Below are 23,798 nucleotides of genomic sequence, written 5' to 3'. Positions count from 1 at the left end.
TGGGCTTTCTCTAGTTGCAGTGAGTGGGGGCTACTCTTTGTTGCGGTGCGCAGGCTTCTCATTGTGGTGGCTCCTCTTGTGGAGCACAGGCTCTCGGTGCACGGGCTTCAGTTGTTGCAGCACATGGGCTCAGTAGTTGTGGCATGTGGGCACTACAGCATGCAGGCTTCAGTAGCTGTGGTGCATGGGCTCAGTAGTTGTGGCGCATGGGCCTAGTTGCTCCATGCCATGTGGGATCTTCCCAGACCAGGGATCGAACCGTGTCTCCTGCATTGGCAGGCGGATTCTTAACCACTTTAACCACTGCGCCACCAGGGAAGTCCAAAGCTGTTTTATTTTATTTTTAATTTTTTTGCCGTGGGGCTTGTGTGATCTTAGTTCCCCAACAGGGATCGAAGCCAGGCCCTCGGCAGTGTAAGTGCAGAGTGCTAACCACCGTATTGCCAGGGAATTCCCTAAAGCTGTTATGAAAGAAAGGAAGGACAGAAGTAAGGGAGGGAGAGAGGGAAGGGGAGAGAGAGAGAGAGAGAGAGAGAGAGAAGAAACTTAGAGATGTTAATCTGGCAGAAAATATGGGGCAGGTGGGGGTGGAGTGTCCCAATTATCTACTGCTGTGTAACAAATGACCCCAAAATTTAGTGGCTTATAACAACAAGCATTTTATTATATTTCACAATTTTGTGGGTCAGGAATTTAGACTGGCTCAGTTGAGTGAAGCCTTGTGGAACCAACTGGGTTATATTCAGGCTGGGATTGTCTAGGGGATCCAAGGTGGCTTCACCCACATGCCTGGTACCTTGATGGGGATGGCTGGGAGGCTGGGCTAAAATGGGCCCCTTTCCCTTTCCATGTAGACTCAGGACCCCCCCACGGGGTCTCTCCAGAAGGAATGAGAAGCTGGTCAGGCTTAACGGTATGTACTGATTTATGTATCTTTTGATTTTCTGCTATATTTATTAAAAAAACAACTTTTATAGTTTTTTTGCCCTTTATTATGAAAGATACACATTTCACCTTAGAAAATGTAGGCTGAGGGACTTCCCTGGCAGTCCAGAGGTTAGGACTCTGCACTTCCAGTGCAGGGAGCACAGGTTCAATCCCTGGTAGGGGAACTAAGATCCCACATGCCACATGGTGAGGCCAAAAAAAAAATAAAATGTAGGCTGAGAGCTTAGCTTTAACATGGCAGGCCACAGGCAGCCACTACGAGGTCTTGAGCTGTGAGTGACAGGAGATGAGACCACAACTCTCTATTATGGAGGGGAAAGAGGACATGATTGGTTGCCTGAAATGCTGAGGTCCAGGGGAGGTTAGTGATTAGGCAATGACAAATTTAAGGGGTAGGCAGGCAGTAAACCACTCTGCTGAATAACCATAACGAAAACAAAAAGCTAATATTTAACTGTGTGCTTGAGCACTTACACGTGATCGGTACTATATTAAGCCCTGTACATTTAGTAGCTCATTTAACCCTGATGGGCTAGGTACTTGCACCAGTCCCCTGCTATATGCATGAGAAATCGGAGGCACAGAGAGGTTAAGTAACTTGCCCAAGGTCACACAGTTAAGAGTGTTGAGCTGGGATATAAGCCTGGCTGAGCTCTGAACTAATTTAACTAACCAAGCTGGATGTTGACTTTTACCACTCCTATGTGCAATTCAAGCTTCTTTACTATAGTCTCTGAAGTTCTAGGTGACTAGAGCTTATATGATATCCTCTTACTTGTTGCTATTCTGGACTCTGGGTTGTTGAAAGCAGCTGACACACTTCTCATAATGACCCCAAGGCCGGAGTCAGGGCAGAGTTAAGAGTTGGCCTGGTGTGTCGAATGCCATTCCCCTTCAGCTGGCAGAATGCAGACAATGATTCACGGGTAGTCTATTCGGCTGGTACCCCCACCCCCACCCCCGGCCCTAACCCCCACTGGTTTAAAAGAGTTATTGTGATGTAATGTTTGTTTAATGTTTAAAAGGAATACTCTGGTGATTTATGTATTTAAAAAATTATGTGAAAGCACCCTTAGGATGGTGGTGAAAGGTGCAACTTTGACATCAAAACAAGCGGGTGCATCAAATATTTAATTAAAGGATCAGATGCAAAAAGCAGATGCAGATTGACTTCGATGGAAATGTGGTGGAACCTCAACCCCAGGCCTGAGAGAGCAGCAGGGGCCAGTGTCATCTTTGAAAACAAAATATGGTTTTGGATGAATTCGAGAAAGACTGCAAATTCACTGCCTACATCATTTTAGGGCTGGTTTCTTTTAATAAGTAGTTACTGATTAAAATACAAATGATTTATTTTCAGGATTAGGAAAGATATATACATACTCTCTTTCTAATGTTAGGGAAAACTGGACGGCTGCTTGCTCCTCCCTTTGCTAAAAAAGGGTGTTTATTATCTAGGATGGCAGTGAAAAATTTAATACTAGTTTACAGCAGGGGACTGTCTTTGACCTTTCATCTGGATATACGGCTCCTGTTCCTCTCATGGATAAGCTATAGTCTTATTAAAATCTCATCCTAATTTGTTCTTTATCACTATACCATATTTTAAAAAATCATAACTGTATTTCTATACAATTGGGATTAAATTAGTTGCTTTAAAAATTTCCCTCTTTCCCACCTATGGTAAATTAAGTCTTAATGGAAATTAGAAAAGTGCTAATTTAACAATTTACACTGCAGCCCTGTTTCCTGGCAATGTCCTGTCAATTCAAGAAAGGAAGGGGAAGCTACTTCATGAATAGAAATCAAGACCTTTTTTTCTCCTCCTCTTTCTTTTTTTCTTTTCTTTTTGGCTTATTCTGAGCAATTGTCCCCAGGAAACTAACCCACCAACTGCTGTCGAGTTTGATTCCTCTTTCTGGAGTTACAGCCTTCCTGCTCCTCCACAATGTCTCAGCTGACTTTCCATCTCTGCCATCCACTTGCAAGATATTTAGAGTCATAGGACCAGGAGGACTGCTAATTCTCCCCTCCCCCTCTCTGGTCATCTTTTTTAAACCTTTTTAGATGCTGGTGGGTGGGGCCAACCATGAGGGAGACAGCAGGTCTGGCCCATCCCTTTTCTGACCCTCTGGGGCCATCTTCCTTCTGGCAATTCTCTTCCCCCATCTGTTTTCCTCTTGTTTTTGTTTTAAAAAAAAAAAAAAGAAAGAAAGAAAGAAAAGGAAAGAAATTAAAAACAATCAAAGAAAGGAAAAGAAACAAAACCAAAGAATACATACAACACCTCTGCTGAAGCAAGGCCAGCACGGTACAAAATTCTGTAGGAAAATTCATGTGTGAGCATGTACCTGTTTACACGCTGGTCTCAAACTATGGAAGAAACACAAACATATTGGCAATAGATAGTTGTGTGAAAAGCTCCTAATACTTATTTTTTTTAATTTTAATTTTATATTGGAGTACAGTTGACGTACAATGTTGTGTTAGTTCTAATATTTAAAGTATAAAGTGTTTACTTCTCTTTCATTGGTCAAAGAAGGAAATCTGTTCTTTTTCCCCCCGGTTTTATTGAGATACAATTGCCATGTTCTGGGTTTATTTGATAATAATTTTTGCACTCCTCACACATTTCGGTGAATGTTCACTGAGCTTAGATTTGCTCCAGGCGCTGAGGAGAGCCCTCCTGACAGCAGCTGAGGACTTTGGCTGCTAGCTTGTCCTAGAATTCTTCCCATCTCAGGACAGCACCGGGCCCCACAATGGCTTTCTCCCTTTAGGGTGGTGTTTCTGCAGCCTGGGGCCTTCAGCATGTTTGTCCAGCAGGTTGATCTAAGGCTTCTTTCCCGGTTGACATTTCCCCCAGAAACCTCCCTGAATTCTGGTGAGCAGATTCAGAGATGGAGCTGGAATTGTGTATAAAGTGTTTTTTCTTTTTTATTTCACTTTTATGATACAGGCATGATTATTAGGTTGGACACCAAATTATTTTTTTTTCAATTTAAGTATATGTTACATAGTGAAATTTTGCACAGATCTTAAATGGCAGATCTATAAGTTTTGACAAATGTACACACAAACATATTTCTACTTCACGACCCTTGAAGGTTCTCTCCTATTCCCCTTCCCAGTCAATACTCCCTCACCCCCAAGGGTTCTTTTCCTATCCTCAAAGCTTAGTTTTGCCTGTTCTAGAATTTCCTGTATCTGGAATCACACACTACGAACTTGTGTTTGGCTCCTTTCTTCTAACATGATGTTTTTGAGATTCATCCAGGTTGTTGCTTGTAGAAGTGGGACCCAAGATGTCAGTCACAGCTTGATGGTGTTAAGACAGGGACAATTGTTCCACCCGCTGGCCTCCACACCAAATACCCTCTAAATCCTGGTATGTGGCCCTCTCCACTCCTCCAAGTTAGTCTCTCTCCAGGGCCCAGCGAGTTCCTTTCCCAGAACCGCCCAGGCAGCCTCGGGCACCACCCAGATGGCCGCGAGGCCTTCACCGGGAACCTCCCCAGAACAGCTGCCCTCTGCCCCCCACTTCCCCCCAGTAAAACTCAAAAAAGAAACCGGCCCCTCCGCAGATCAAAATTCAGATTCGTTTAATTCCAACTGCGTGATGTTTTGGTGTTGATCACAGATATGCAGTCTTTAAGAAAACGTAAAAAGGAAAAAAAAGGTCTTGGTGGGGGGACCCCAGATCTCACGGGCAGCCTCTGCAGAACCGGGATTCAGAATGAAATCTTTTCTTTTTTAAATAAACGGAAGAGTCGCTCTCCACTCCTCGCTCGGAAGGTTTCAAAGGTCGTCACACTGAAGCCCGGGGGCGTTCATCTCCCCTGCGGCCCGGAGAAGGGAGGAGGTTGGAGGGAGGAGGGAGGGAGCACACAAAAGCGAGCCGTGCCGAGAGGGCTAATGTTTCCTGTTTGCCTGGAACCCCCTCCCCTGTGTCCCCTCCCCCAGCCCCCTCCCAGCACTCGGGCGGAAGTGAGTTTGCTCCTTTGGAGATTAAAAGGATTCCGAATTCCGATCAGTCCCAATATCCAGCGTACTGAGAGGAGGAGGAGGAAGAGGCGGCAAAGCAGAGAAAGAGGGGGCACGCGCGCGCGTGCACGCAGGCAACCCGAATTGGGGAGTTGTTCAAAGCCCCAGGAGGCCAGGGCGCAAGGCGCGAGCAAAGCCCGGTAGGCGCAGCAGCGCTGCCGGGGCCACCCGAGTCTTGCTCGGCGACTCGTTTCAGAAAGAAGATGACGCGGGAGCGGGCCGGCGGCGTTGACCACGCGGCTCCCGAGCTCACCGCGCTGGGCCATTGCCGGTTCCACTGATTCCGGCGCGCCCCGGTGGAGGCTCCGTCCCCGCGGCTCGGGATCGGAGGGGGGGGACCAACGCGAGGGCGAAATGGCCCGATGACAAAGGAAATGTGATCCCCCTTCGCTGCCAAGGTTTCAGAGAGGACGGACGCGAGGAGGAGGAGGGGCGCGGGGCGCGCGCGGAGCTCGGATAGCATTGCACGACGGCTCGCGCGGAGCGGGCAGCGGGTACATCTAATATCTTCCTGCCGATGAATAATTCACGACGGCCCGCGGGGACCTGTGGTCCCGCGTTTCGGCGCGGCTAAACCGGAGAAGGAGCTCGCTGGAGGCGCCCAGGCCCGGCGAGGCGGGGGCAAGAGGGCCCAGGGCCGCGTGGGGCGCGCGTGCGTGTTAAGCGCCGGCAGCGCGGCCGGGCTCGGCGGGCGCGCGGGAGACTCGAGGCGCGTGGGGCGCGCGTGCGTACTACACGCGTGCGGCCGCAGCGGGCTCCCACTAGCTGCAGCTGCGGCGGGGCCGACCGCCCTGCAGGGAGGCCGCGCCGGGCCGTGCGCAAGCCCGGAGCGCCGCACGCCGGGCCACCCAGGAGCCCCTGGCCGCCGCGTCATGCGGCGGGGCGGTCGGCGTCGCGCGGGGGGACACGGGCTCGGCATCGCGCCGCTCCCGCCTTTAGTAGTTTGGGGGAGCTTTCCTGTCCCAAGAAGAGACTAAATCCGTTTAAAGAAAATCCACGCACCAAATACTCGTCGAACCAAATTCTGCTTCTGCCGCCGGGACTGGGATTGCACAGCGGACTCGACTTGGGGGTACTCCCCTCGGCTGGCGAGAAGCTAAACTACAGCTGCTCCAGGGAGTCCTCTGACCTCCCTGCCCCCGCTCGCCCCTCGCGTGTCGGTACTTGTTCCGGCGCTCCCGCTTCGGGAAAGCACGCGGCCCCCGCGTCCTTTTCCGGGAGGAATCTGTGTCGCCTCCGGAGAGTGGCATTTAATGCCCGCAGCGTCGGGGGTGGCAGCGCGCGGGCCGGACGCGGCGAGGCCGAGCGGGCCGCGCCGCTCTGGTGCCGGCTCCTGGATCGCAGGCCTAATTGATGCCTTTTTCTGAGTGAGTCGGCGGCTCCCCCACCCTCCTTGTCCGCTCTCTCCTCTCCTCCTCCTCTTCCTCTCTGGTCTCCTCCCTCCTCCGGGCTTGGTTGCAAATGGCTTCGTTCTCCGAGACCGACTTCCAGATCTGCCTGCTGTGCAAGGAGATGTGCGGCTCTCCGGCGCCGCTCTCCTCCAACTCGTCGTCGTCGTCGTCGTCCTCGCAGACGTCCACGTCGTCGGGGGGCGGCGGCGGGGGCCCCGGGGCTGCGGCGCGCCGCCTACACGTCCTGCCCTGCCTGCACGCCTTCTGCCGCCCGTGCCTCGAGGCGCACCGGCTGCCGGCGGCGGGCGGCGGCGCGCCGGGAGAGCCGCTCAAGTTGCGCTGCCCTGTGTGCGACCAGAAGGTCGTGCTGGCCGAGGCGGCGGGCATGGACGCGCTGCCCTCGTCCGCCTTCCTGCTCAGTAACTTGCTCGACGCCGTGGTGGCCACGGCTGACGAGCCGCCGCCCAAGAACGGGCGGGCCGGCGCCGCGGCGGGCGCGGGCGGCCACAGCAACCACCGACACCACGCGCACCACGCGCACCCGCGCGCTTCTGCCTCGGCGCCGCCGCCACTCCCGCCAGCGCCGCAGCCGCCCGCGCCGCCCCGCTCAGCGCCCGGCGGCCCCGCGGCCTCCCCGTCGGCGCTGCTGCTGCGCCGGCCTCACGGCTGTAGCTCCTGCGACGAGGGCAACGCGGCCTCGTCGCGCTGCCTCGACTGCCAGGAGCACCTGTGCGACAACTGCGTCCGCGCGCACCAGCGCGTGCGCCTTACCAAGGACCACTACATCGAGCGCGGCCCGCCTGGCCCCACAGCCGCCGCCGCCGCCGCCGCGGCGCAGCAGCTCGGGCTCGGACCGCCCTTCCCCGGCGCGCCCTTCTCCATCCTCTCGGTCTTCCCCGAGCGCCTCGGCTTCTGCCAGCACCACGACGACGAGGTGAGTTCGGGGGCCGCTCCCGCGGGAGCTGCGGCCGGGCGGCGTGGGGCGCGGGTCTGGCACCCGGGGAGCCGCGTGGGTGCTCGTGCGGGCATCCGGGCAAGCCCCCCAGCAAGGGGAGGGGGTCCTCTCCCTTCCGGATTTCTCGTTTTTCTTTTGGTTATGCGGCAGCCGCTGCCCCAAGCATATCCTGACCCGGGAAGTGTGTGTGGAGAAGACCTGGCCTCTGTGTGCGGGCTGCGAGGGGTCCCAAAACGCAGAGTCCCCCGCTTCCGTATCCAATTTTCTGTTCGGCAAAATGTGGCATCCGCTGTTTCCAGTTAGGCATGACCTGGGAAGAGGTAGTTGTCTGCGACTGTGTAGACCTGGCCTCCGTGTGCGAGGGTCCCTCCTCTGCCCTCCGACGGCTCCCGAGGTTGGAGACACCCCCTCTTTTTTAGGGACTTTGATTTCCTCATTCCTGTTTGACAAAGCGTGCAGGCTATTGTTTTAAGTAAGACATGAGATGGAAACGTGTGTATGTGTAGACGTGATCTCCTTGTGCGGGCACACCAGAGGCCTCCCAGCATGCTGAGGATTCTCCTTTAGCTTTTTTTCCCAACCTTATTTTTGTTTGTAAAACTCGTCGATTGTTGCTTTTAAGTAGGGCATGAGCCAGGAGGAGATGGTCGTGTGGGTGAGTGTGGGGTGCGCTTGCGCGTGTAGACCTGGTTTCCACGTGCGCGCTTGTGAGGGGAGGATTGTGGTTTTTGTTGGGACACCGTGGCAGTCGTTGCCTCCTTGTATGGAGTAAGAACAGCCTTCCGCGGTTCTGTTCCCGCACCGTGGAAAAAGTGTGTTCTGGCCCCTGAACCTCCCTTGTATGGAATTGCCCTTCGGCCTCGTGGGCCCACCGCTGCACCGGGAGCAGCGGAATCGGGGGGCCTTGCCCATTGCCCTCACCCAGCTGGAAGTCCTTGGGCCGCCCCCGCCTGCCCCGGCTTCGATCTCTGCGGGAACCGGTTTCCCTGGTTGGGAGGTGTCCCCACCCCGTTCAACCTGGGGCTCGACTTTTCATGGAAAACAAGCCGACCCAAGCTGCACGCGGCTCGAACCGGGTGCGCAGAGTCCGCGGGCTGCACGGCAGCCTTTGAGCTTATTTGGCTCTTTTGGCTGTTTGTTGAATAAACCGTTCTTGATTATTTTTCACATCTCGTGTCACCTTCCACTCACCCGAACCCACTGGAGGACGGGGCCAGAAGCTTTGAGGCTCAGCCTCTGCTGAGAGGGTCGGTGACTTAATGCTACCTGTAGCCCCTTTGTGAGACTTGGTGCTAGCCTTGCCTTGGGCGCGGGCAGGAGACGGCTCCTGGTGCGAGTTGGCTGCGTGCTGGGTGGAGTGGGCGTGCTCGTTCCGAACGCGGCTGAGGCTTGACGAGCGCAGCCTTTTCCACGCCTAACCTGTTATTTGGGGAGGAGGGCGGAGCTATTGCCTGCTGGCCTTAAGCCGGCTTCTTCTATTGGAAAAAAGTTGAAATTCTAATCTACTTGTTGTGGACGCCTCATTTTAAAAGTTTCTTTCTCGGTATGAAGCCTAAGGGGGACCTATTCTTTTCCTTCCTTTTTTAAGCTTTGAATGGACTCATCTTTAAAGTTTTCCCACATTCATGGCTGAATGTGTCTAGTAGGTTCTTTCAAAAATGGATTGAGTTAAATACTGATCCGAATTCCGGGGATGGAAAGAGGGAGCCAATTCGCCGGGAAGATTAGCGTCGAGGGGGAGGGGAAGGGGGGGAGGGAGAGGGCGGCTTGAATCCGCCACAATTTCCCTCCTGGCAGGGGCGTTGATTGAACCCTCCCTCCCAGCAGTTGAGTTTAAATGTCAGGTTTTATTTATATTCCCGGTTAAAGATCCACATACGTTTTATTTGGGTTAAAACAGTAGATGCTCAGTGTTGCCACACTTGTAAAAGGTTTATACACTTTTTAAATTATTAAACCATTCAAACGGTATGGGAGCGTGTGAAGTGTCGCACCCCTCACCCTGGGAGGTACCTGGATGCCCTGAACATTTAGATTTTTTTTTTAACGTGTGCAATACTAGGCTGAAGTTGTTTGGCAAAGGCACTAAGATACTACACTGTTAGACCAACTATCCTTTTAAAACATGACATTTGCTCAGTTTTGAGTAAAATTCTACTTCCCCTTCTTGGTTTTTCATTAAAAGAAGAAAACTTGGAAAACAGTTGTTAGGTCTCTTTAATCGTTCCTGCATTTGGAATGTTAGGGAATTTAAGTTTAAAGGGACAAACCAATGCTGTGAATGGAGAAGTCAAGTGTTGGGAGGGAAAGCACCAGGTTCACAGAAGTGATCCCACCCACGGTCTAAATTCTTCGTTCCTTCCGAGGGAGTGATCCTTCACAGTTTAGTAATATTGTTCCTTTAAAAAAACATTCTTCGGATTGGGAAAAGGAGACTGAAGGCAATGTGGAGGACTATCGTCCTGTCCTCCATTCGATTGTGACGGACTGGATGCCTAAATCCATGTGTTTTACAGTAGGTACACTCCACTTCAGTTTTTGAAACGTGCTCCTTCACTGAGTTGCCTCCCGGGTCAACAGGCTCAATTAAATAATTCAGGGAGCCCTTGCCTGATGGTGACTAATGCCACCTGACCTTGGGAAGAGGGCCCCGACGCCTGGCTCTTCCCTTTTAATTTTAAGGAGGGTGCCTCCGACAGTTGGCCACCTAGGGGTGCGGGAAGCAGCCGGTAGGGTCTCTTCCCAGACTGCTTTCCTAAACATTCCCCGCACCCCCCCGGAAATGGCCCCTCAGGACTGACAAGGTGGTGTTCTGAGCACTGGTTTAAAACTTAATTTTAAAATCTAAAAGGAGGGAGCTGGGTTTTCCAACGGAATGGTGAGGGTTGTTTGCTGCCACTCTGTATTTGGTCCATTTAAAAAACAGAGTTTGGGTTTTTCGCTTTGGTGGTCAGTCCGAAAGGCCTGCAGGCGCCGAGGCCCACGGTTAGCCAGGCCGGGAATTGGGGGCCCGCGCTCCTGACCGCTGGCCGCGCGCCTCCCGCGGGGCCTGGGAGAGGCGGACGGAGGCGCCGCGGCGGTGGGTCAGCCCCAGCCCGGCCGGCCCGGAGCCCGCCTCGGCGAGCGGGAGGCGGCGGGGCCGAGACGGGGTCTGCACGCATCTGGGGGGGAGAGTTAGGTAGTTGAGTAGGACTGGAGCGCGTTGCTCCCACCTTCACGAGGTGCCTTTTTAATGTGTTAATTGCACGTGGGATGTGAGCCCCTGGCTGCCTTGGAGGCGACACTGGAAGCAGAAAAGGGGGTGTGAGTGTGTTTAGAGCTCGGGCGGTAGGATTCTGTAAATGGCGAGAAGCCGAGTGGGGTCCGAGCCTGTTCCGGTCCCCGGGAAAGGCCCTGTCAACTGGCGGGGGTGGCCGAGGGGGGCAGTGGTGACCCAGTTGCCATCTTGAGCCGAGGGATATTTTGTAGCTCGAGGATGGCAGTATTGTTCCCCGTTATGAAGGCGGGGGTGGGGGTGGATTTTCCTGAGTGTCCTGTATGGAAAATGGGGTGTAGGTACTGATACAATTTATTTTCACTCCCTGGAAATATAGGTTCTAGAATTCCAATCCAGTGTGACCCTAAGTATTGAGCCATCCTAGGCTTGCCCCGGGGGAGACTATCTTTCCCCAGGAAACCACTCTCAAAAAATCAGCCTCAAACCACTGAGGAAGACGGTTTGCTGCCTAAAATAATTGGTTGTGGAATGAATTCTTGTATCTTATTTTGAATGAGTTCCTGTAAATGGGGATTGTACCAGTATTGGCACCAATGTATTTTATTTTGCATTCCCAGAGTCTAAGCTTTTTCAGGCATGCATACTCAGTGTATGTTTTAAAATAATAGGTGTGTGTTTTGTACATTGTAAAATTTATAGCAAGAGCCTTTTTTTTTTTAAGGACAAGAGAGAAAAAGTGAGTAGAAATGTGCATTCTAGTTGTTTCTGTGCCCCATCTTCAACCCGTTCTATAGGACTAGGTAGATGTGTGTCTGCATAGCACACACATCTCACCTGTTCACCAGAAAACCAAATTTTCCGTACCTTGGAAATAATTGGAGGTTCCTGCTTTGAATCTAGTTCAGCAGGTGGATGTTTGTAGATTGAAATCTGTTGAATTAAGAAAATGCTTGATGAATGGGGAATCCCCTGGCAGTCCAGTGGTTAGGACTCCATGCTCTCACTGTTGAGGGCCCAGGTTCAATCCCTGGTTGGGGAACTAAGATCCCACAAGCTGCGAGGCATAGCCAATTAAAAAAAAGAGAGAAAATGCACACATATGTAATTTTAAAACATATTTCAGGTCACTAAAACCAACATTAAAATGTGTAGTTTTCTAGTTTCTCCTAACATATAAAATTTTGAACACAACTGTTTGGCTTTTTATGTTTTCATTTTAAAAATTCTGTGCATATATAGAAAGGGAGTTAGTTTTGGAGGAAGCCTTAAATGAGGAGGTGAAATGGTTAAAATGCTTTTGTTGTTGAGGTAGTTTGCCAGAAGAAAGGGTTTTATAAGTTTTTCTGATTATGAGGAATTTTAATTTACTTGATAATTCTATATAGCTCTGAAATTTAATCCCCTCCAAATTTTATTTCCTTTGGTGCTAACTGAAGTCACATGGGTTGCTTACTCGCCAGCTCCTCACACAGGGCAGGGTTTATTTCAGATGTATTCATTCTTAGCTAATAAAGGACCATTTCGATGTCATTCTTCTTGACACTTAAGCGAAAGGTTGAGAAGAATTCTACCATGCAGGTGGTTTCAAAGTAGCGTTTCCTCCCCCTTTTCCCCATAACACTGACAAAGAGTTGAAGGCTTGACTCGCTAAGGCTGTTTGTGCCATCTCTCTTATTTTGGAAGAGAGCGGATAAAGAATTACAGTTGCCTGAAGGGAGCAAAAGGTGCCACCACTGCAGCCACTCTGTTCCTGGTTCTTTGACCTTTCAAGCTTTGTGACTTACAGGAGGAGGCTTGAGCCATCTTTCCTCTTCAGTTGATGTGACCTACTGCTTCTTCAATACTAAATTATTCTTCTCCCTTTGAGGTTTTGTCTGTACCCACAAACCTAGTTGACTGAAACCAGATTGACTGTTTTGATTGACAAGACTCTGGCTTGTTAACAGAAAAATTGGGAGGGGTGGGGGGGTGAGCGTGGGCAATTGACATCTGAAACTTCGGCTTAAACCCTATTCCAGTGTAATTCCTTGCCTCTTCAGATTGCATCTCCAGTTTCCTTCATGTTTTAGATAGTTGGCTTACAGTTGGCTTTGAAGGTATGGTGGAATGAAACAGGGGAAGACCCCTAATGCCTGGGTTTAATCTCCCACTAACACCCACCTGAAATTTTGAGAGATTCATATTTAATCCGAAGACATCAGGCCAATTTTTTTAAATTAATTAATTTATTTATTTTTGGCTGCATTGGGTCTTCCTTGCTGTGAGTGGGCTTTTTCTAGTTTTGGTGGGTGGAGGCTACTCTGTTGCTGTGCGTGGGCTTCTCATTGCAGTGGCTTCTCTTGTTGCAAGCATGGGCTCTAGGTGCGTGGGCTTCAGTAGTTGTGTCATGCGGCCTCAGTAGTTGTGGCTCGCGGGCTCTAGAGCGGCAGGCTCAGTAGTTGTGGCGCACGGGTTTAGTTGCTCCATGGCATTTGGGATCTTCCCAGACCAGGGCTTGAACCCGTGTCCCTGCATTGGCAGGCAGATTCTTAACCACTGCGCTACCAGGGAAGTCCCAAGGGTGCAATTCTTGATTGTGATTGTTTATCCAACAGGCTTGTGCAAAATTGCACATTCTGTCATCGTTAATGGGATTTTTATATATATATATATATATATATATATATATATAAATGGGATTTGAATGAAACCGAGCAGTGGGCACAAGACAATGAAGTGGGTCAGGTCAGTTGTGTCAACTGAGGGCTCCCCTCATGGCTCCCACATCTTGTGAATTTTGAGGGTCCCTGAGTGGGCTTTGGAAACCCCCCTGCCCAGCCTCTGTCAAACATCTGTCAGCAACTGTATCCTTAGTTGTTATTGTTGCTTCTGGAAAGTTCGGGCAGCCATTTCCTTCTATCTAGCCTTGTTGAAATGCCAGTGGAGTTTGCAGATTTCTTTAATGTCTTTGGCTAATTGGGATAGTTATAAAGATGTTCTTCTACTAAAAAGTCTGCACATGGAGATTTTGCTGCTAAATATGGATCTGATAGAACATCTTCAGTACAGGTGTTTAAAAAATGAGAATTGTCCCTTTAGTTCCTCTGTTTCTCCCTGCTGCAAGCCTTTTTGGGTGTTCCTACAAATAAATATATTTTGCACTGAGAAGGAAGAGTGCTTTATAAGTTGAAATACAATGGGGACATAACGTGTATTTCTTTCCACTGTGGGAGCTGGAGGAGGGAATGATATTCAGTGGTGTTTTTCTCAGGTGAAAGGAGCAGTAGATGATGATGTAGCAGAAGCAGATATAATTTCTACAGTAGAATTTAATCATTCTGGAGAATTACTAGCAACCGGAGATAAAGGTGGTAGAGTCGTCATCTTTCAACAGGAGCAGGAGCGCCTTTGACCTGAGGATCTCAAAGTGCTTTACAAACACTAATGAATTAATCCTCACAACACCCAGTGAGAACAAAATCCAGTCTCATAGCAGAGGAGAATATAATGTTTACAGCACCTTTCAGAGCCATGAACCAGAGTTTGACTACTTGAAAAGTTTAGAAATAGAAGAAAAGATCAACAAAATTAGGTGGTTACCCCAGAAAAATGCTGCTCAGTTTTTATTGTCTACCAATGATAAAACAATAAAATTATGGAAAATCAGTGAAAGGGACAAAAGACCAGAAGGGTATAACTTGAAAGAGGAAGATGGAAGGTATAGAGATCCTACTACAGTCACTACACTACGTGTGCCGGTCTTTAGGCCCATGGATCTAATGGTTGAGGCGAGTCCACGACGAATATTTGCCAATGCTCATACATATCACATCAACTCAATTTCTATTAATAGTGATTACGAAACGTATTTATCTGCAGATGATTTGCGGATTAATCTTTGGCACCTGGAAATTACAGACAGGAGTTTTAGTATCCATTTGGTTTCTTTTTTTTGGTGTTTGGTAAAGAATGCATGTTGTGCCCATACTGGGAAAAAAAAAAAAAAAAAAAATGAGAATTGTGAATAGGTTGTGTCAACACATGATTATGGTGTGTTTATATAGACCACATCCGCAGATTTTGTTCTGTGCCATCTGCCTCTTTGAGATCAATGTCAGAGGGAGATCTTTCTCTTAGGATCATCTGTAGGCTTGTGCTGGGTTAAGTGTTGAGCAGAAAAGTGGATATGGTAAAGGAAGTTTTAGTAGGAGTTGGGATAATGTTTTTGTGATATTTCTTATTAAAGTTGTCTGTTTACATAGCTTTATTTTTACTTAAGCATTTAGGCAGTGTGGTTTTAGGTTGAGATTTCTTGCTCTGCGTTAGTTTTCTCATCTGTAACACTTTGCAGTGTTAAGGATTCCAGTTAACATATTTAAAGAGTCTGTAGCACAGTAGAAGCCAATAGTAAACACTTATAATAGCTTTGCTTTGCTTTGTTTTGTTTTATTATAAATTTATTTATCTTTGGCTGCGTTGGGCTCTCGTTGCGTCGAGCAGGGGCTACTCTTTGTTGTGGTGTGCAGTTTTCTCATTGCGGTGTCTTCTCTTGTTGCGGAGCACAGGCTCTAGGCGCACCGGTTTCAGTAGTTGTGGCGCACGGGCTTAGTTGCTCCGTGGCATGTGACATCTTCCGGGACCAGGTCTTGAACCCGTGTCTCCTACATTGACAGGCGGATTCTTAACCACTGTGCCACCAGGGAAGTCCCAGGTTTTTTTTTTTTAATTAAGAATTTTAAAAATTTAAGTATAGTTGATTTACAACGTGTTAATTTTTGCTGTACAGCCAAGTGATTCAGTTATACATATATATATTCTTTTTTAATATATTTTCCATTATGGTTTATCATAGGATACTGAATATGGTTCTCTGTGCTATACAGTAGGACCTTGTGGTTTGTAATAGCTTTTATTAATAAACTGTTGAGTATTGCAGCAGACTCCTCACCCCACCCCTCTTCCCCCCAGAGGGGATACTGTAGAAGAAAACTAATGTCAGTGTTGGAAATTGTGGCTTCTGTCAGTTTACTATGATCTAAACAGAAGGATGTAGTGATTCTTTCAGGTGATGCAAAGTGAACTGGAGAAACATGCATAAAACTTGTTTCACCTTAGAAAAACTGGACCTCAACTTTAACTTCTGGTCTAGACCATCTTAGGGTTATAGGGCTCCCCGAGCCTATGGGAAAAGATGGGCACAACTGTGTTTAGAGGCTACATCAATGCCCTCAGCTTTTTTTTTTTTTAGAGATGGAAGGCCACTGTTTCTGTTCACATTTTATATGATGTATTTGACAACCATTAATCTTTAAAGACTTGATCTTTTTTGGCACCATGACATTTCAAGGAAATGGATCAACTTGCTCAAGGGAACAGTCTGATTTCAGGGGCTGGAATATTTTATAAGCTTTAATTTCACGGTGTTGTCAGGTGTGTGTTTAGGTGTTCCTGAAGAGGAAACTTCAGTTATCACAAGAAAGGCCTTAAATCATCATAGAAAAACTGCTACTTTACAAGTGGGGAGACAGGCTGGGGTGATGAAATGACTTAAGCAGGAACTTGCCTAGTCTAGCACTCTTTTCACACTGCTAGTTATTTTTTAAAATTTTTAATTAAAAATTAAAACAAAAAATTTTTTTTGGCTGTGCTGTGCAGCTTGTGGAATCTCAGTTCCCCGACCAGGGATTGAACCCAGGCCATGGCAGTGATGAAAGCCTGGAATCCTAATCACTAGAGCACCAGGGAACTCCCCTACTATTTATATACAATATTTGGCAAATTTATTATTTTTTTTGAAACTAGTTCATAGAAGTCTGATTTTTTAAAAATTAATTTATTTTTGGTTGCGTTGGGTCTTCCTTGCTGCACGCAGGCTTTCTCTAGTTGCAGCGAGCGGGGGGCTACTCTTCATTGCGGTGCACGGGCTTCTCGTTGTGGAGCACGGACTCTAGTCACGCGGGCTTCAGTAGTTGTGGTGCACGGGCTTTGTTGCTCTGCGGCACATGGGATCTTCCCAGACCAGGGCTTGAACCTGTGTCCCCTGCATTGGCAGGCAGATTCTTAACCACCGCGCCACCATGGAAGCCCAAGTCTGATGTTTAATATTAAATTTTTTGCTTGAATCTTTAGCTTCTTGTGTTTTATCTTGTTTTTGGTCTTTTTAAGTTATTAAGGAGAAAATTAAATAGCACACAGGTAATTACAAATGGGCCACAGTATGGTCTCTTGGCAGAAGTGAGTGTGACCATCATTACCGTGACTACTTCTCCTTCCAGAATGAACTTAATGCGAAGTATTATCAGAACAATGATTTAGCAAGGAAGAGGCCTTGAGGTTTTTTTTTTTTTTTTTTTTTTTTTTTTTGATATATTTATTTATTTATTTATTTGGCTGCATTGGGTCTTTGTTGCTGCACGCGGGCTTTCTCTGGTTGTGGTGAGCAGGGGCTACTCGCTACTCTTTGTTGCGGTGCACGGGCTTCTTATTGTGGTGGCTTCTCTTGTTGCAGAGCATGGGCTCCCAGGGGTGCTGGCTTCAGTAGTTGTGGCTCGCGGGCTCTAGAGCACAGGCTCAGTAGTTGAGGCTCACGGGCTTAGTTGCTCCGTGGCATGTAGGATCTTCCTGGACCCAGGGCTTGAACCCGTGTCCCCTGCATCGGCAGGCGGATTCTTCACCACTGCACCACCAGGGAAGTCCGAGGCCTTGAGTTTTAATTAGTCTCTTGAAATAATGTCTGTCTCCTAGCAGATCTCTACAGTATCAAAGTGAGAAGGGTACTTCCTCTGTCAGCCAACCTCTAACGTAGGCCTGTTCTTCCATGATCTCAGGCAGTGGAGACTCCCACCCGCCCTTGCCCCAGTACTCTTGCCCTGTGGCCCCAGCACTTCAGAGAAGCTACTCTGGCACTGGTGGGGCTCTTACACCAGATCTGGCCTTGGTTGATGTTAGTGAACTTATGGACCAATTCGAGAAAGATGTTGCCAGGTTGCTGGTTCTCAGTGGTGATGCAAGTTGGGTTTAATTAGAATATGCTCGTGATGCTGCCTTGATCCCTTATGCCAGAAACAAAGGAGATCTCTTCCTTTTCAAGCCACAGAATGCCCTGAAAATGTTCTCTCACATTATGTAGTTGGGGGATTAAAAGGGGAACAGTAAATGGGAAAATGCTTGTAGATTCTTGATGTAAAGACAAGAGCATGAGCTTTAGAGTAAGAAGACCTGGGTTCACAGCCTGGTGTTACGCGGAAGTAGCTGTGTGACCTTGGACAAGTCACTTAACCATTCAGGTGGAAATGGTAGGAGTAGTATTAGAGACCTATTTGTGGAGGGGAGTTATGATTTATACGAAGATGCTTGGAAGAAGGAGTTAGAAAAATTTGTTTCAATATACATGTACATAACTGTGTGAGTCTCCTGAAAAAAAAATTTGGCTTCAATTTTCCCCGCAAGTTTCAGCCAAACAGGTAAAATTCCTTCTTCATGAAATTAAATGTTGCTTATCCTTCTTAAAAAAATACTTCCTGGTTGATGGCCAAGCGATATTTGATACCATGAAATAATTTGGGCGGTTTCTCATTGCTGACAGGACTTGATGTGTTAAGATTTGTCATCAAAATATTTGAATGTCTGTTTTCTGCTAGGAATTATGCTCCTTGCTGAGGATGCTGGAGCCTTGTGGTTGGTTAGTCTACTGGGAAGACAGAACTGGAAGAAAGTAGTTGATGGGGAAAGGGGATTCTTACCTTCCTGGGTGGCTACTTTATATATGGTCGCATTTACATTACCAGAGAAAATATAAGTGTTAAAAGCTTGTGGCATCTAAACAGAGGTTCTGACTGGGAGATGAGTTTGGGTTGAAAGAGAGGAGTTTAAGATGAATCTTGGAGAATGGTGGGAGTTTAGGTAGAAGATGGAAGAAAGGCAGGAGTGGTTTCAAGGAGCCTGCGTTGGATTGACTCTAGAGGAGGGCGTGCAGTCTTGATCTTTTATCTAATCTTTCCTTTCAGCATCCCTAAGAAAGGTGTTAGGGTCCCCTCACCCCCTTTTAAATTGAAGGATAGTTGATTTACAATATTATATTAGTTTCAGGTATATAGCATAGTGATTCAGTATTTTAGGTTATATTCCATTAAAAGTTATTGCAAAATAAAGGCTATAATTCTCTCCACTGTACAGTATATCCTTGTTGCTTATCCATTTTATACATAGTACTTTGTACCTCTTAAATCCATGCCCCTATCTTGCCCCTACCCACTTCCCTCTCCCCACAGGTAACCACTAGTTTGTGTTCTTTTTTTTTTTTGCCTCACTGCTGTGGGAGGGATCTTAGTTGCCCCACCAGGGATCGAACTTGTGCCCCCTGCAGTGGCAGCATGAAGTCTCTAACCATTGGACTGGCCAGGGAAGTCCCTAGTTTGTGTCCTATGTCTGTAAGTCTGTTTCTGTTTTGCTATTCATTTGTTTTATATTTTAGATTCCACAAATAACGGATGTCTTTGACTTATTTCACTAAGCATAGTATTCTCTAGGTCCATCTACATTGCTGCAAGTGGCAAAATTTCCTTTTTTGTGTCAGAGTAGTATTCCATTGTATATTTATTCCACATCTTTATCCATTCATCTGTTCACAGATACTTAGGTTGCTTCCATATCTTGGGTATTGTAAATAGTGCTGCTGTGAACATAAGGGTGGACATATCTTTTCGAATTAGCATTTTCATTTTTTCCAGATATCTACCCAGGAGTGGAATTGCTGGGTCATTTCATAGTTCTGTTTTTTAGGGATCCCCTCCTTTTTTATCCTTCTTAGCGGGGGTGGTTGCTGATACGTAGAAGAAATAAATATCAGTCTGGAGCCAGAGCCACTTTAGTTACTTTAACAGGTCATTTAATGTAAAGAATTGTTAGTGTTATTTGAGTTAACTGAGAAGCTGCAGTGCAAGGAGAGAGCAGAGCACTCGGGTACCTGGGAAGTAGCAGCTGTGGGAAGCAGCTACCACCCAAGGGCTGGGAGATCGGAAGAGAAAAGGTTGGAGTTGTTAAGACATAGGAGGGTACCTGTGGGTCTGGCCAGGGACCCATGACGCTGGAGTAAGAAGTCTGTTGAGGGTACCACCCAGGAAGCAGGACAGCAGAGAGCGAAGCCTTTCTCCCCCTCACATCCCCTATTGTCTGAGTCACAGGGATTCAGTGGGCAAAGCAGAGATGTGGTTTACTCGGGAGGGTGGGTTCGAGCTGAGAGACAATAAGAATTCAATAAGCAGCACAGCTGGGAAGATGGAATCGCACTTGGGCCACTCCTCCGGCAGCACCACTTGGTGCTTGATTCCATTTGAAAATTTCATGAAAATACGGGGGGAGACCTCAGGTTAAGGAGGACCAGAACGTGTCCAAAGTTAGCAGTGCCGTTCCTGTCAGTGTGTTTCCAGTCTTCGACTAACCCAGCTTGCTGTTGACTTGCCAGCAGGCTGCACCAGCCACGGATAGCCCACGCCCTGCTTCCAGCTCTCTGAGTCATGTATGTGCTTACCAAGAGAGGCTGCTGCTTTTGTTCCCAGACCTATGTATGTTCTTCGTACTTGTTTGTGTAATTACACAGTTTAAATAAAAATGAAACAAGTGCAGAGAATTTCTAGGTAAGCAGACCTGAATTTCTATGAAATCGGATTTGGTGTAAAGCAGGAGGCCCTGGGGAAAGAGCAGTGAGCAAAATAGCCCCGAATCCCTTTCTTTGTGGAGCTTACACAACCAGTTTGGGATTGGGGGAATTCTCCTTGCCTTCCCCAAAGGCTGGTGCACGGGGGCATCCGTGGGTACCTCCCTGGTGTGAGCTAGACCCGTGCAGCCCATTATGGGTATAATCTTGAGTGAGGGGAGGAGCCTCGGCCCTGCAGGAAGGAGCTCCGTTCCCTGCTTCCCCTTCCTCTCCTCGGCCTTTGGGACGACCTGCCCCCCACCCCACCCCCCTGGCTTTGTCCTGCAGTTCAGGGAGCAGTTTGTGCTGCAGAACCTTAGGCCGAGAGGGAAGGCCTCACTTCTTACCAAGTCTGGTGATTTCCTATTTTGATTTTTTGGTATTCGTTTTTGTGTATTGAGGTAGGTACGCACATTGTAAGATTCACCTTTTGTTCGTGTACAATTCTGCACCTTTTGACAAGAGCATAGAGTGCAGTCACCACCATGCTCAGTACAGCACCCCATCACCTGAAATGCTCCGACCCCCAGCCTCAGGTAGCCCTCTACCTGTTCTCCAGCCCTATGGTTTTGTCTTCTCCAGAAGATCATGGATCTGACAGTGTTGAGTCGGGCTTTTTCCACTTGCCAAGCTGCATTCGCTGGAATCAGTGGTGCCTCCCTATTTGTTGTTGAGTAGTTTTCCATTGTATAAATGTACCACAGTTTATACATTCGCCAGTTGGAGGGCACTCGTGTTTCCTGTTTTTGGCGATGGTGACTGTTTATGTTAATGCCTGGAATATGAGCAGTGCTGTGTCGAGTGTTGGTGGTCACTGTCTTCTGCCGGAGCCTCCATTTTGATCAGGAACATTTGTCAGCAAAAGTGTGTGGCTTTGTGCCTCCTGTTTCCTCATCACTCTATAGGATGGTAACATGTGCATTCGTCTGCCTAGGGCTGTCTTTTTTTGAGAATCAAATGAGGTATTTTCTGATGAAAAATTGCAATGTGTGCTATATATAAATATAAGTGAACAACAAGGACCTACTGTATAGCACTCAATATTTTGTAATAACCTGTAAGGGAAAAGAATCTGAAAAGGAGTATATATACATATATAACTGAATCCTGGTGCTGTATACCTGAAACTAACATGATACTGTAAATCAACTCCACTTCAATAAAAGAATTTCTAAAGTAATAAATACAAGTGAAGACAGGAATTCAAAGGGAAGGAATTGCTTTGGGGACAGTGCTGCAGGGGGCAGTGGAAGCACCTGCCAGCCACCCACCAGTCTTTATTTTAATAACTTTATTTTTAATATTTTTTTAATTTTTAATAACTTTATTATGCCCTTTATTTTTAATAACTTCTCAGGAAAATTTCCTTTGTTTTTTTTTTCTTTTATAAATTAATTTATTTTCATTTATTTTTGGCTGCGTTGGGTCTTCGTTGCTGCGCGTGAGCCTTCTCTAGTTGCGGTGAGGCGGGGCTAGTCTTCTTTGCGGTGCGCGGGCTTCTCATTGCAGCAGCCTCCCCTGTTGCGGAGCATGGGCTCTAGGTGCACAGGCTTCAGTAGTTGTGGTGTGCAGGCTCCGCAGTTGTGGCGCACGGGCTTAGTTGCTCCGCAGCATGGGGGATCCTTGCAGACCAGGGCTCGAAACCGTGTCCCCTGCACTGGCAGGTGGATTCTTAACCAACCACTGTGCCACCAGGAAAGCCCCCCTTTAGTTTTTATTTCCCTTTTTGTTGTTGTTGTTAGCTTTATCAGAGCTTTCAGAGATTTAGAGGAATATGCGAAGAGGAAAATTTATTTTACCAATTTAACCAGGTTTTTAAAAAGCCACATGGGTGCAAATAAAAAAAGCATAGCTCTCATCAGCAATGGACCAACCCAAATATCTGGAGCTTTGAGGGAATTTTGGAAAGAATCGCCTCCAGGGAGTGTAAATGAAGTTAGGTTTGTGTCTCTACTTTAAACTGAAGGTTAGTTGGGGAAAAGGGGGTTTTGTGTTTGAGTTTATATTTATGGTGATGAGTGGAAACCAGGTTATGAAGGCATAGCAAAAATCCTCTCTTAGCAAGAGATAGTGGTTAATTGTGGACATTTGGGGTTCACAACATCTATTAATTTTGTAATCTTATTCATCCTTAAGTATATTGTGCAGTAAAAAGACAGACGTACCTTGAGATCCAAGAACTGAGGTATAGTTGTTAATTGTATTGAAATGATAGTAACTAACATACAGAAACATGCAAAGAAAGGCACTGAATATATCTGGGCGTCTCAGACTGAAAATGCTTCTATGTGTGCAGCTAGTTTTGAAGTTGGAAAGCAAACATTTCCCTTGCTCATACAAGGACGGATGGTGTTTCACATTTGCTGTTTTCAGCATTCCTATCAGTGGTCCTTTTTTTTTTTCCTGTATTGGTTGTATCGTGTTTACTGCAGAACCAAGCACAGAATTTGTCTGAAGTTAATGTTCATCAGTGCCTATTTGTTCTAGCCCCACAGAATTTATTTTCAAGGTTTTTTCCATTTCTTTGCTTGTTGGGGTGCAAAACCAGTTCTCTTCTTCTCCACCAAAAACAAAACAAAACAACAACAACAGAAAAAAAAAATGCATGAAAAGCAATAGATAAATAAATGGGAATAAAATCTAAAAGCATGTAAGATCAGATGATGAAGATGAGGAGGGGGTATTGGGCCTTAGTTTGGGAGAAAGGATTGAGTTTCAGGCTCTGTTGAGTCCTCGATGTTGGCTTGTATAACATGATGGAGGGGGTGTTGCTGTTGCATGGGGGGGAGCCAGAGTATCCAAGGCATAACATTCTATGGTTTCAGCAGGTGAGGGGGTGTTGCATGGGGGGAGCCCAGAGTATCCAGAGCATAACATTCTGTGGTTTCAGCAGATTAAGAAAAAAAAAAACTAAAAAACTAACTGGGGGAGGTATCCCTGTCCTGTCTGCCTGGCCCTTCTTATTTCAGCTCCTCGACTTTCAGTTGGCACTTGTAAATGTTGTCACTCACTGTGGGAGGGTCTCACCCCTTCTTGGTGCTAAATGCGGATAGGTTTGCCACAGTGAACACAAAAGAGGAACACGGATGAATGAGTGCTTAATACAAACCATAGAACATTTGCAAACACTTGACAGGGGCTATAAAGGGGGAAGAGGTAGCAATTTTGTTTTAAATTTGTGTTCTTTTAACAACATTGAGAAGTTTTTTTTTCCTTAACTGACTTGTTTTTTCCTTAACTGACTTGTTTAGACTTCACAGCACTTGTCATTTTGGGTGGTAATTTTTCTGAATATGTATGTCTCTGTGGCTTTATTTATTTGACCTTTCCTTCCTTCCTTCACCATCTTCAGTTTGTAGTTGCTGGATGAATGGAAAATTGACATTTTTCTCAGGGCTACCTGTATTCCCTCCCAGGAAGTAACTTGGACCACTTAACTCTAATCCTTATTTAATTATGCGAGTAATAAATACCTTTGTAAAAAAATTTTTTTAAGTGTACCCCCAGTCCTACTTCTTCCCAAAGTGTGTGATCTGAGTGTGTTTTCTTCCAAACCTTAACAGCCATTCA

At 47.2% G+C, this 23,798-nt stretch overlaps 2 protein-coding genes across 2 annotated transcripts in view; one reads left to right on the top strand and one right to left on the bottom strand.

The window, feature by feature from the left end:
• Window positions 1-4,511: 4,511 nt before the first annotated feature.
• On the bottom strand, window positions 4,512-5,589 carry LOC116762284. The gene has a single exon (XM_032649094.1). The coding sequence runs from the start codon at window positions 5,453-5,455 to the stop codon at window positions 4,979-4,981; it is 477 nt and encodes a 158-aa protein (XP_032504985.1). The 5' UTR covers window positions 5,456-5,589; the 3' UTR covers window positions 4,512-4,978.
• Window positions 5,590-5,907: 318 nt separating this feature from the next.
• TRIM71 (tripartite motif containing 71) overlaps window positions 5,908-23,798 on the top strand; it is a 60,033-nt gene continuing 42,142 nt past the window's right edge. Inside the window, 1 exon segment of the mRNA XM_032649092.1 lies at window positions 5,908-7,317. Within this exon segment, the coding sequence (XP_032504983.1) occupies window positions 6,454-7,317 (864 nt within the window). The 5' untranslated portion in view covers window positions 5,908-6,453.

This window comes from Phocoena sinus, chromosome 11 (genome assembly GCF_008692025.1).
Source record: "Phocoena sinus isolate mPhoSin1 chromosome 11, mPhoSin1.pri, whole genome shotgun sequence".
NCBI classification, from domain to species: Eukaryota; Metazoa; Chordata; class Mammalia; order Artiodactyla; family Phocoenidae; genus Phocoena; species Phocoena sinus.
This window is presented reverse-complemented; position numbering and strand designations above follow the sequence as displayed.